Source organism: Prunus persica, chromosome G2, assembly GCF_000346465.2.
Source record: "Prunus persica cultivar Lovell chromosome G2, Prunus_persica_NCBIv2, whole genome shotgun sequence".
NCBI classification, from domain to species: Eukaryota; Viridiplantae; Streptophyta; class Magnoliopsida; order Rosales; family Rosaceae; genus Prunus; species Prunus persica.
Window position 1 is genome coordinate 7,591,693 of NC_034010.1, and position 12,947 is coordinate 7,604,639.

Consider the following 12,947-nt stretch of genomic DNA (forward strand, 5'->3'; position numbering starts at 1 on the left):
CTAACCAGAACTCAGAAAAGGAGAATCCAGAGGCAATACTGCACATATCTTAAGAGCCAAGATAATACGCAGGTACGCCCACAAACCAATTCTGCCAGGAAAGGAAAAAATCCTGAAACACTTCCCCAGACAGAACAGAAAGCTTGCCAGTCAAGGGAACTGCTGAAAACTGAACCGCCAGCCAGGTCTCCTATCCATCTAGCCTCGTCATCCGGCAGTCATCCCGACACCACGCAGGCACCAGAAAAATCCGGGTCTACCCCGCTACAAGGAGAAGACGACTACACTGAGGAATATGAAGAAGAGCAATTGGACTACGAACCATCTGCAGATGATCAGAATGAGCCCTTCGGAGCTGCAGAGCAGGATGACTGGACGGAAGAATACGGGGAAGAATTAATGGAATTTGGTGAAGAATTGGACCCAGAAACAGAAGCTTTTGGCGCAGAATTGGAAGACCTGCTACAGGGTGATCTGGGAATTAACATGGTATTCATCCTACCAGGTAAATTCAGGGCCGCCGAGGGACAAGAAAGCACTTTGGAAGGAGATGTTTTCTCTCAGGAAAGCTTTGAGTGTAGATTGGCAGAAGCAGAGGAGCCACCAGAACCACAAGCAGACAACCCCGGGAAAGGCGGAACAGCCAATAAACCAGCTACAGAGCAACTTTGTTTCTCCAAACCAACCAGAGAAATGGCAAATCACCTCAGGCCTTTGTTTATAACGGAAAATCTTGGAGGTATTCCTATTTCCAAGATCATGGTAGATGGAGGTGCAGCCATTAATCCATTACCCCACAAAATGTTGACCAAGATGGGCAGAACAGAGAAGGATTTGATTCCAACACGTTTGACCGTCACCAACTTCGCTGGGGGCATCACAAAAATACATGGCATCTTTGACGTGGATGTCATAGTCGGAAGCAAAGAGTTGAAAATAGCATTTTTTGTGATAGACACTACTTCCACCACCTACAATGCACTACTTGGCAGGGATTGGATTCACCAGAGCCTTTGTATTCCTTCCACCCTCCACCAGCAGTTAGCACTATGGAATGAAAAAGGCTGCATGGAGATTATAGAGGCCGATCCACGGCCATTCCTGCCCTCTGCCATGTGCTTTGAAGCAAGGTATTATCATGATGACCTCGGTCCTTTCACTTTCCTTGGAGTCAACCAGAACGGCCGCCCCCATGGTGTCACGGCCCAAAGGCTCATTGAAGAAGGTTTAGCCAGTTCTCTAGAAGACTGGAATAGACCTTTTTGTGCTGAACTTCCAGAACTCTGATGTTTAGTCCCAATCAACTGGACAAGGATCGAGCTGCAACAATCCGATCCATCACAAAAAGATTGTTGATATACTGGGGAGAAAAGAGGCTTTTCATACAGAATCCAGCCATCAATATGGCAGAATTCACCCATGAAAGCAAAAGGAACAAGATGAGGAAATTTTACAGGAGGAAGTATTAGATTTTGCACCGGCAGCACTGGATGACTCCCTGCCAGAAGTGGAGGATCCTCTACAGGAAATAAACTTAGGGACAGAAGAAGATCCAAGGCCTACTTTCATCAGCACATTTTTGAAGGAACCACTCAAGACTGAACTCATGGCACTTTTGCAGGAGTTCAGAGATTGTTTTGCCTGGCATTACCACGAGATGCCAGGGTTGCACAGGCAGTTAGTGGAGCACAAGCTGCCAATTAAATATGGCTACCTTCCAGTCAAACAGGCCAGAAGAAGAATGTCTATGGACACAGAACTAAAGGTCAAAGAAGAGATAGAAAGGCTGCTCAAGGCAGGATTCATCAGGCCAGCCGTCTATGCCAATTGGTTAGCAAATATTGTACCTGTTCTCAAAAGAAAAACAGGAGCAGTTAGAATCTGTGTGGATTACAGAAATCTGAATGAGGCATCTCCTAAAGACGAATATCCTATGCCAATGGCAGACATGCTAGTGGATGGAGCTGCTCATAACCAGATGCTATCTTTCATGGACGGCAATGCAGGTTATAACCAGATTATGGTGGTAGAACAAGACATCCACAAGACAGCCTTTATGTGCCCAGGACATATAGGTGTTTTCGAATATACTGTAATGCCCTTCGGTTTGAGAAATGCGGGGGCTACTTACCAAAGGGCAATGAATTCCATTTTTCATGATATGATAGGACATTCCTTGGAAGTATATATAGACGACGTGGTGATTAAATCCCCCGAGGAAGGAAAACACGTAGCAAGCCTGAGAAAGGCATTCCTAAGAATGAGGCAGCACAAACTAAAAATGAACCCCAAAAAATGTGTTTTTGGAGTCCAAGCAGGAAATTTCTTAGGATTCTTGGTCCACCAGAGAGGTATAGAGGTTGACAGAAATAAAGCAAAATCCATCATAGAAGCCCTACCACCTCGGAACAAGAAGGAACTTCAGTGTCTCCTAGGAAAAATCAATTTTCTAAGGAGATTCATATCCAATTCTGTGGGAAAAATCCAACCTTTTTCTTCCTTGTTAAGGCTGAAGCAGGAACAGACATTCAAATGGGAAGAATAGCACCAACAGGCTTTCTAGGAAATAAAGCATTACCTCTCAAATCCACCAGTTCTGTCCCCGCCAAAAAGAGGCAGACCACTCAAGCTTTATGTATCTGCATCAGAAGTATCCATTGGAAGTCTGCTAGTTCAAGATAACAAAGAAGGAAAGGAACAAGCAGTCTACTATCTAAGCAGAACATTAACAGAAGTGGAAAGAAGGTATTCCGCAATAGAAAGGCTTTGCCTAGCCTTGTATTTCACTGCTGTAAAACTCAGGCACTACATGCTGCCACACACTATCTACATCATTGCCAAGGCAGACTTAATCAAATACATGCTAACAAGACCAATGCTGAGGGGCAGAATTGGGAAATGGACTTTGGCTTTAACAGAATTCACCTTCAGGTATGTCCCCCAGAAAGCTGTCAAAGGGCAAGCTGTGGCAGACTTCTTAGCAGATCACCCAGGAGAGGAAATTGAAAACATGGATTTTTTGGACATAGCAAATGCAGATCTGCTAACTAGAGCTCATGTTTGCCTTAACAATCCAATCTATTCGATTCATCTCACACCTTGGAAATTATATTTTGATGGATCAAAGACAGATAAGGCTTCAGGAGCCGGGATTGTTCTGGAAGAACCATTAGGGGTCAGATATTGCTATTCCTTCCAGTTAGATTTCCAGTGCACCAACAACAGGGCCGAATATGAAGCTTTGATTATAGGGCTCGAGATGTTGATAGAATTAGGAATCCAATCCGTTGAGATCTTGGGAGATTCCATGCTTGTCCTAAAGCAAGTTGCTGGAGAATACAAGTGTCTAAATCCTTCTTTGGCTGTATATCTAGTAGCATCTAGAAATCTGCTGACAGAATTTAGAGAAGCTACTTGGGAACACATCCCAAGGGAGGAAAACTTTGCAGCCAATGAACTGGCTTAAGTGGCATCAGGCATACAAATGCCCGAAGTCTGCGTCCAAAGGATCATCAAGATAGGAAGGAAAAGTCTACCCTCTGTTTTGACTAGAGGAATGGAGATAGAAGTCAATTCTGCCTTAATCACTGAAGATGATTGGAGGGAGCCTATCATGACTTACTTAAGATATCCAACTCTGCCCTCTAAGAAGAGAGTCAGAATCATGGCTACAAACTACCTCATGTGGAATGAAGATTTGGTCCGAAAAAGCAAGGATGAGGTGCTATTAAGGTGCCTCGGGAAGACAGAATATATGAAAGTCATGGGAGAGACCCATGAGGGGATCTGTGGAGCTCACCAAGGGGGAAGAAAGATGTGCTGGTTAATCAGAAGGTATGGCTACTTCTGGCCAACCATGATGAAGGATTGCATCAACTATTCCAAGGGATGTGAGGCCTGTCAAAGGCACGGCCCAATCTAGCAGGCTCCTTCGGTTCCCATGAATCCAGTGGTAAAACCATGGCCTTTTAGGGGATGGGCAATGGATCTCATTGGCAAAATCTATCCAGCCAGCAACCAGCAGCACTGTTTCATTATCGTTGCCACGGATTATTTCACCAAGTGGGTAGAGGCCAAGCCAGTAAAAACCACAACATCTCAAGAGATCATCACCTTTATAGAAGAACAGATCATACAAAGGTTTGGCATTCCAGAATCAATCACAACTGATAGGGGTTCTTCTTTCATATCTAGGGATATGCTAGATATGGCAGAAACAATCAAGTTCAAACTGCTTCAATCTACTCCTTACTATGCTCAAGCTAATGGACAGGCAGAATCAAGTAACAAGGTGATTATCAATATCATCAGAAATATGCTGGAGAAGAATCCAAAGCAGTGGCATGAGAAGTTATCAGAGACTTTGTGGGCATATAGAACTTCAAAGAGAGAAGCAACTGGCATGACCCCCGATGCTCTAACCTACGGCCATGATGCAATTCTTCCCATGGAGATAGCAGTCCAGTCTCTTAGAATTGCTCACCAGCACGGTCTCACTGGGGAGAATTACTCTCAAGCCATGTTGCTGGAATTGGAAGAATTGGATGCAAGCAGGATTGACACCCTCAACAAACTCTTAGCAGGAAAACAGGCTGTGTCGAGGGCCTACAACAGAAGAGTCAGAAACAAGAGTTTAAAAGAGGGAGAGATAGTCTGGAAGGCAATTCTGCCCCTTGGAGCACACATAGCTGGATATGGGAAATGGTCACCTACATGGGAAAGCCCTTTTATAATTAACCAGATCCTCGGAATGGGGGCATACAGGTTGCAGGACCGAGATGGAGTTATTCATACTGCCCCAATCAATGGTAAATGGTTAAAGAAGTTCTATCTAACCATGTGGGATTCGCAGGCTGCACAGACAGATCCCGGGATAGAAGAGGAACAAGATTGACCCATTTTTTGTTTCTTGAAAAGAATTTTGTTTGGATCTATTTTTGCTTTAAAGTTATTTTGTTTTTGCTTTCAAAACTGTGTCCAGTTATTGCATCAAGAGTAAATGAAAAGCAGTGAAATGCTATGCAAGCTTATATAAAAATAGCCACCTTCGCGGCAAATTATTCAAACAATAAAAAAAGAAACTAAAATCCTAGTTTCCTAAGGGTCTCATGCAGGTTCGCCTTCTTGACAGAAAGCTCTTTCTGGAGCAGCACCCCTTGATGAATTGAAGCCTCTGCAATTTCCAAGGCTGGCCTGGAAGCCGCAACCATGCTTTGCACAAGGAAAGTAGCCTTGGTCTTAGAACTCAGTCCAGCCCCAAGCCTGCTCTGCACCTCCCTGCACTCTGCCAGTTGTTTTTGGAGCTCTTCAATTTGCTTCTCCAGCTTGTCTGCGGTAGCCCTGGCTTCCTTGTATCCTGCCACCATCTGGTCCAGTTCTGCTTTCTGCTTTGCAAAATCAGCCAGGTTGGCTTCATGGGTGGCCTTGCAGAACTCAGAAGTCTTGAAGGTGGGCCTAAGATCCTCATAGCGATCATGCAGGTTGAGCACATCTCTGGCCAAGCTTAGGCCCATCTCAAGAATAGGCTTCGGAGCCATGTTATGTCTGTGTAGCAGGTCCAAGTCCTTCATCAGCTGATCAAAGGCTTCCTTGACTTGATCAAACTCCAACTCAGTGGACTGCCAGATTTTCAACCTCTCCATGGCCTCCTCCACTGCCCTAGAGTTTCCCCTGCCGGAGGAGAGTTGAGTTTCTCCAATCTATCCAACTGGGCATCCAGATCCATGGCTTCAAACTCTTCCAGTTCTGGATCAGCAAAAGAAGCCGTGGCAGATGATGCTGGAAAGGAATGAATGGGCATCTGCAAAAGAAAGCATAAGTTAAGACCAGGCAGAAAGTGGAAAATAAGGGCCCAAAAGTTATGAAAACTTACAGCAACAATTGGAGGCTTCAGAGGACTGGTCACCGCTGCCAGGACGCCAACAGCTCTAGGCACTTCTACCTAGAAAGGCTACAATAGTTAAAAATAAAGAACAAGGCAGAATTGCAGGAAAATATGGACAGTTAAGGAGGAGAATTACCACAACCACAGGGGCAGCGGCAGTTGTTTCCACTTCAGCCTCCGGAACTACAACAGACATTTCTGCCTGATCCACAGGCTCTTATGCAGCCCGCTCCGCCTGATCCTCAGCCACTGGAGCGGCAATAGAGTGCTCTGCCTCGGCATCCTCAAATAAGGCCAGTTCTGAGCTAGTCAGCTCAGCCCTTGGACCCCTTGTTGCTTTTGCGCCAAGGCAATGCTCTCTGCAATCACCTTGGCAGGGATCTCCTCCTACAAAACAGGGGTCAGAACAGAAGGAATGGGGCAAGAGGGGAACTGATGCAAATCACAGAAATAAAACTCACCTCTCCTTCCACCACTGCCGCTTCTTCCTGAGGCATTCCTTCCAGCTCTTCCAGTTCCTTTTCCTGCTCCACCTCCTCAAAAGCCTCGTGCAGGTCTTCATCCGTCCGAGAGGTAGTGGTGGGGACTACTGCAGTTTCTTCCGCGGCAACATACTCCACCTCACTCCTCCTTTTTAGTTTTTTCAACTTAGTAGGAGGAGGGGAAGGACTTTCAGCTGGACAGAACAAAGCAAGATTAGGGAAAAAAAGGCAGGTCAGAATAAATCTGAAAGGAATAGGTGGAACATCACGAGCTCACCTGAAACGCCAGGCCGCGTGGTATTGACCGAAGGAGGGGCAGGTCCTTTTCTTTTTCTTCTGCCAGAAAGAGCGGCCTCGGCAGGGGTTTGTTCTGCCTAGACCTCATCTCCTTCATCTGCAGAAGGAAGCTCCAAGTCCCCGGCGGCAATAACAGAAGAGACTGCACCAAGGAGTTAGAGATTAGAAACCAATCCAACAAGAAAAGACAGAAGAAAATTAAAAAGGAAGACTTACCAATCACTTCTCCAGCCTAAACAGACTGCCCACCTACGCTGGTCAGGGAAGGATCTGATACAGGCAGAATAGACATTAGAAATCGATCATCAAGACAGAATAAATCCTAAACAGAATCAAAAATCTACCTTCTATGATTTGTGCATTAATGTCTTTGATAGTCTGGATCATGTGCGTCTTGGCATCCCCATCCGCAAAGATAACCTAGTTCTCCCAACCATCAAACAGCACCTTGAGGGCAGTGACAGAAGCAGGCAGACCCTGGAATTTGGCTTTCCACCATGCGTCAAAATCAGCAGAACTGCAGGAATTCATCTCCCATGAGGGATAGAGGGCATCCGTGCTGTTGTTGGTTTTGTTCACTGCACACCGGGCATCCTTGTGCACCTCCAAATCATCTGCATCCCTCCAAGAAGAGGCCCGGTTACAACTCCGACATGATTTCAGCGGAATGAGCTGAGGACAACCAAGCTGCCTTGCACAAAAGTTGGGATGGTAGACTTCTGCCCCCAGATGATAGTTTGGAGGTTTGCCCCCACCGTGGGGTAAATCTCTGGGCAGAGTAATGCTCAGAAATTTCCTCCTGAAGTCTGTTCTGGCAGCCTCATCTTCTGGCTCCTTCTCGAACAACCGAAATCCGGTCTGGAACCAAGGATAGGTCCTTTTGATCACCACTTGCCACTGAGCTGCCGACCTTTTTGTACAATGCCTGAAGAGCATCAAGTACTCCTCAATAGAACGCTTGGGCACTTCTGCCGATATCAGAGAAAGAGCCAGGACTTGGTCTTCAGGCAGAACTATGTCTGGGAACCTTAGCTCTGGAAAATAGACCTGCAGCCAGATCTGGATCATCCAGAATGCGCCAGGGGCTGACAGGTTCAGTGGATTCTCCAGGGTGGCAGTGTGCAGATTCTTGAAAAGGTGAGCCAGAACTGTAGACCCAAGCCCCACATCAGTGTGATTGTGAAGTGCTTCTGCCAAATGTCTGTACTCTAGCAGAACTGCAGAAGACCGATTGGGGAGAATGAACCGGTTCAGCCAATACAGAAGGAACAACATGTGTTGTTGATCCTTGTCCTTCTCAGCACTGAATTTCTTCAGATAATTGGAGAAAGAGCAGTTCTGGTTGATCATGGAAGAAGAGATAGTGAAAGGAGTGGCCACTTTCTCTTGATTTCTTCGCCTATGATAATCTCCAATGGCATCAACAGGCCTACCATGGGGCCTGAACCCAAAAATCTGGGCCATATCCAGCAGGGTTGGCGCCATTGGACCCACACAGAAATCAAATGTGTTGCTGGCAGAATTCCAGAAGCACAAAGCAGCGGCAAGTAGGTTCTCATCTTTGTTAATCGACTGCTTGGACAGGAGAATAGCGTCATAAATCCCGGCTCTCCTCCAGTGACCCCCATATCTCGGGAGAAGTCTGTCAATCCAGTTTGCCCATTTGACCGGACTGTTCCTCACCTCGTTGGACGGGAAGGACCGGCTCAAATTCTTGCTGACCCAAGAATAAGAAGCCAGGGCAGAAGTACTCTCAAAACACAAAGGAGCCTCGGCATCCTTTTTCAGCAATTCTGCCATCTCAGCTGGAACAGGACCAAACCAGTGAGGCCCTAACACCAGGGTGTTCTCGAACAAATGAAGGACATTCTCGTCCAAATTCTTTTGGGCAAAGGGATGAAGCTTGCTCCTGACTTCTATCGCGTGGGCGTCAATCCCGGTCCCAATGATGTAATCGGGAGGAACTGGAGTTGAAGAAGACTGAGCACGGGATCTTGGGGAAGACATTTCTGATTCAGGGGAAGAAGCAGAGAGAGACTAAAAGAAAAGAGAGGTCTGAAGAAAACAATGGAAATCTCGAAGAAAAGCTCGGAGGAACAGAGTCGGAAGGTTTAGGGTTTTTCAGAAGCGGTGGATTTGAATTTCTTTTAGAGATGGGCTCGAAAACGTGGGAAGAAGAAGATGGGACGGCACCTGATGATTATTAGCTAGTAACTAGCTAATAACTAGCCGTTTTCCCACGAACTCTAGTTCGTAGTAGGCAAACGTGGCAGACGTGGGCTAAGAAACGGAAAACTGGCGCGCGAATTAATGGCAAAACATTAAGTCTGAAACCGTTCCAAAACGATTCAGACTTAGGGGGCATTGTTTGGGCCCAAATTCAGCAAGCCAAAGTACAAAAGACAGGCCCATAACAAGATTAGGATCCAGACAGATTGGGCTTCACACCAAAAATGTTGAAAACAAAGCCTCAGCCCAAGAAAGCCCAACGTGGAAACTTTCAATTGGGCTTCAAGGATCAGCCCGTAATTTTTTGTTAGGTTCAAAACCCAAAGGATCAAAAACACACCCACGTGATTGCCTCAACTTTGAAAAGTCAGCGATTCCAACTAAGTTTAAAATATGAGAGGGACATCTCTGAAACACTGCCAACAGAAGATCAAAAACCCATCTGTGTTCGAGATTTTGCTCCAAATCAATACACCATCTTCCAAGGAATTCACGGATCACGCTTTCTAAATTAGAACGGAAAACAGGGAACTATTCAGAAAATACAAAAGAAAAGGGCCAACCGCCATAAAAAGCCTACACGGACGGTGGCGTCGGTTGAAATAGAAAGCTGCCACCCAGGAAACCAGGGAAGGGACTGCCTTAGGAAGCGACTACTGAGAGCCTATCTACCATGATTGATAAGAATCCCTTTTTACTTTACATTATAGGAGATCTTTTTGCCGCCCATTATTTAGAATTAAAATCACCTCCCCATGAGGGTCTCTTATAAAAATGAAAGTAGGCAAGGAAGCAAAAACACAACAAAAACACTCAAAAAATTCAAACAATCAATCAAACAATAAGAAATCAACCAAAAGCTCATTTGAGCCACCAAAGAAGCCAACTATATATCAGAGTTTCCAAAGTTCAGACTTAGAGAAATAAGTCATTCAAAACTAGACTTCTCTCGTTACAAATTTGGTTCAGCAAAAGCCAAAACAAGCATAGTTTGAGTTTTCACAAATATGAAAACCTCAACAAATTTTACAGTGCAGTTCCAGCTTGCTAAGTCCTCGAGAACAGCCACTTCTGCCCCTTCAAACTGAAGAAGCCGCAGTTATGCCCACTCAAAAGCCTCCCAAGGCTTGAAGTAGATTAAAGCTCTGCCAAAATTGAACTTTGGTATCGATTTATAGCTGAAGCTAAGCAGTTGAAGTTATTGACAGCTCAGTCCAGCACAGACACACTCAGTCCAGCCTGGATCAGAAGTTTCTACCCAGGCAAAAGTGGGATTCCAGCCATCTTTTTGTCTCTCTAGAGTTGATTTCTCCCTTCTTAATTTTGTAAAAGACAGTTCTGCCTAAAACAGTCCACTTTATTATTTTCTATTCTGGCCAGAACTACCACTTTTATACTGAGATAAATTATGAAAGTCCTCACCAGTCTGAGGCAAGAAAAGAACTTACTTGGGAGATATTCCTCACCCAAATTCACAATCATTTGTTTTAGAAGTCAGTAACTTGGGGCGCAAGTTATCCACTCTAAAATGAAGTCTGCTAGGATTTGCATTGCTAGCTGTGGCACGCTCACACACCAACACCAAAGAAAGCTGACTTGTCGACCAACAAATGGTCTCTAAGCCAGTGGGGAACTTCGCCCTTCCACCTCAGGAGTAAACACAAAAACGGGTGAACAATATCTTTAGAGTATTCTATCTTCTTACTAAGAGCAGAGATTCATTGTTGTACATTCACCTGTCTCTGCGTATACGCTGAGAATCCTGAGGAACACATTTAAGTCACATCATTTTGATACGACCGTATAGTGCTCTCAAGAGAAACAACATATACAGAAGACAACTGTGATGTCTCAAGTCTAAGGATTAATTTGCATTATCACAACTTAGAATTCTAAGACTTCCATACAAGAATTCTAGAGTTGATCGCATTTAGTAGACACCATCTTCTATAGAGTACCTATACATATATCTCAATGTTTCTACACGAATGACTTGAGACTAGTCATCCTCCCAATTGAGTAGACATAATGTGTACTAGTTTTTGCGAATCACTATTGTCCAATTGGTGATCCTATGACTAGGAACATTTTAGGATACGATATTATATGTATGGAAAGGTCTCGTGCATCTAACTTCTTTAGACCACTTTCCATTTATATCTTAATCCATGGACTTATCACTTTGTGTACGTTATGTATCTAAAGCAACGTTCTTGCCCCTTTGATTATTATATATTATTTTCTTAGAATTATCCATTTTATATTGGCTTCTAGGGCATCTAACACCACCTACAAAGCTCAGTAGGTATGGGGTTTTATTATAAAGGCCATCGGTGATATTAGTAGTGGAACCATTCATTATATGTTGTATTTTTATTTGTCAAGTTTTTGATGTGGAACTTTATATGTTTCAACAGGCCACCTTACGTGGGACCACCATATAGTAGGTCACACATGAGTCAAGTCCACATCAGAGGCAATTAATCAAGCCCAACACCTAAACACCACGTATTGGGTAAGAGGTAAGGGTAAACGTTCAAGCAAAACATGTGAACATCACATATTGGGTAAAGGGTAAGGGTAAAGCCCCAGTCAATCAAACTGTTCTGATACCATGAAGAAAAGAATATTAGACAAAGAGAGTTCTTAGGTAAATTTCAAAGTGTTTATTCTTCTCCAAATATAGGTATATAGGGTACAAAGACTTCTCTTCCAAGTAAAGAATATTTTCTTACAAGGAAAGAAGTATACAATAAAACCTAATTACAATTAATAATTAATTACAAATTAGTCAACGTATTAATCCTATCCTAAATACGGCTCACGTCAATAGAAAATGTCCACCAATAATATAAAATGGAACCACCTAATAATTTATTTGGGAAGTTAAATTTTGTTCATATTGGATAAACAAAAAAGTTGTTCATGTTATGTTCTAATATTGGGAATGTTGCATCACGTTTTGTTATAGGCTTATTTATTTATATGCCTCTAATGCTTTACCGAAAATCTAAGTTTACTTCTTGAATTTACAATTAGGTCAATATATCTCCTGTGCTATTATTATGTGTGTCACGTTGCCTTATTCCGTCAAATTTCTCAATAAAACCGTTATCTTGCTAATATGGCATGGGTATTTTAGTAATTTTAATTAATAAAATATTTAAAATTTAAATTAAATATTTAAAAATACTTAAAAATATTTTTAATTTCTTTTTAAAATTTAAACAATTATCAGTTTTATAAATTAGTTAAAAATCAACAAAATTAAATTAAATAACTTTATCAAAAAAAAAATTTATTTTTATTTTTAAAAACACCAACAACTCAATCCTTTTCCCAATACCCTCGACCCTCACCCTCCCCAACCCAGCCACCTCCACCCCACTCTCTCTCTCTCTCTCTCTCTCTCTCTCTCTCTCAACCCAACCCCCCCACCCCACCAAACCCGACCAGATCTGGACTTGATATTCTCCAACTTCAACCAATCATTAGCCTCCTAATGGTTGGGATATGGATAATGATGGTGACGACAACAAGGGTAGGTGTGGCTTGGGTTGTCGTGGTAGTGGGATTGGGTTGTCAAACACAATTCATCTCCCTACTTCTTCAATGTCTTGGATTAATAAGTTAAGGAGGGGAGGGAGGGGGGAAATGTGGTTGCAGCAGGGTGGTTGGAGAGAGGGGGAGGGGGAGGAGGGGTTGATGGGTTTCTTTTTAAACACTTCAAAAATTGCAAGTTCTTAAAAAAATGTTTTTTAATAAATATTTTTTATTCGGGTTTTAACTTACAAAATTATTAGAATGTTCAGCGGGTTAACAGTGTTACTAAATTGACGGAATTTGGCAACGTGATACACAAAATAATAGCACAAAGAACATATTGACCCAATTACAAAGTCAATAGCACAAAGAACACATTGACCCAATTACAAAGTCAATAGGTAAATTAAAATTTTCAATAAAAACAGGAGGAATATCAATAAATAAGCTTTGTTATAAGAAACTCAAATGGGTATGCTAAAGTGTTAGTTCAATATCTATTGGTTTTTCTT

The 12,947-nt window shown here is 43.2% G+C and overlaps 2 protein-coding genes across 2 annotated transcripts; one reads left to right on the plus strand and one right to left on the minus strand.

The window, feature by feature from the left end:
* On the plus strand, positions 4,316 to 4,894 carry LOC109947267. The gene has a single exon (XM_020557196.1). The coding sequence runs from the start codon at positions 4,316 to 4,318 to the stop codon at positions 4,892 to 4,894; it is 579 nt and encodes a 192-aa protein (XP_020412785.1).
* Positions 7,084 to 8,670, minus strand: LOC109947268. The gene has a single exon (XM_020557197.1). The coding sequence runs from the start codon at positions 8,668 to 8,670 to the stop codon at positions 7,084 to 7,086; it is 1,587 nt and encodes a 528-aa protein (XP_020412786.1).

Excerpts from the sequence above, each read along its gene's own strand:
- LOC109947268 (XM_020557197.1), bottom strand. The coding sequence starts at position 8,670 with ATGTCTTCCCCAAGATCCCGTGCTCAGTCTTCTTCAACTCCAGTTCCT.
- LOC109947267 (XM_020557196.1), top strand. The coding sequence starts at position 4,316 with ATGCTGGAGAAGAATCCAAAGCAGTGGCATGAGAAGTTATCAGAGACT.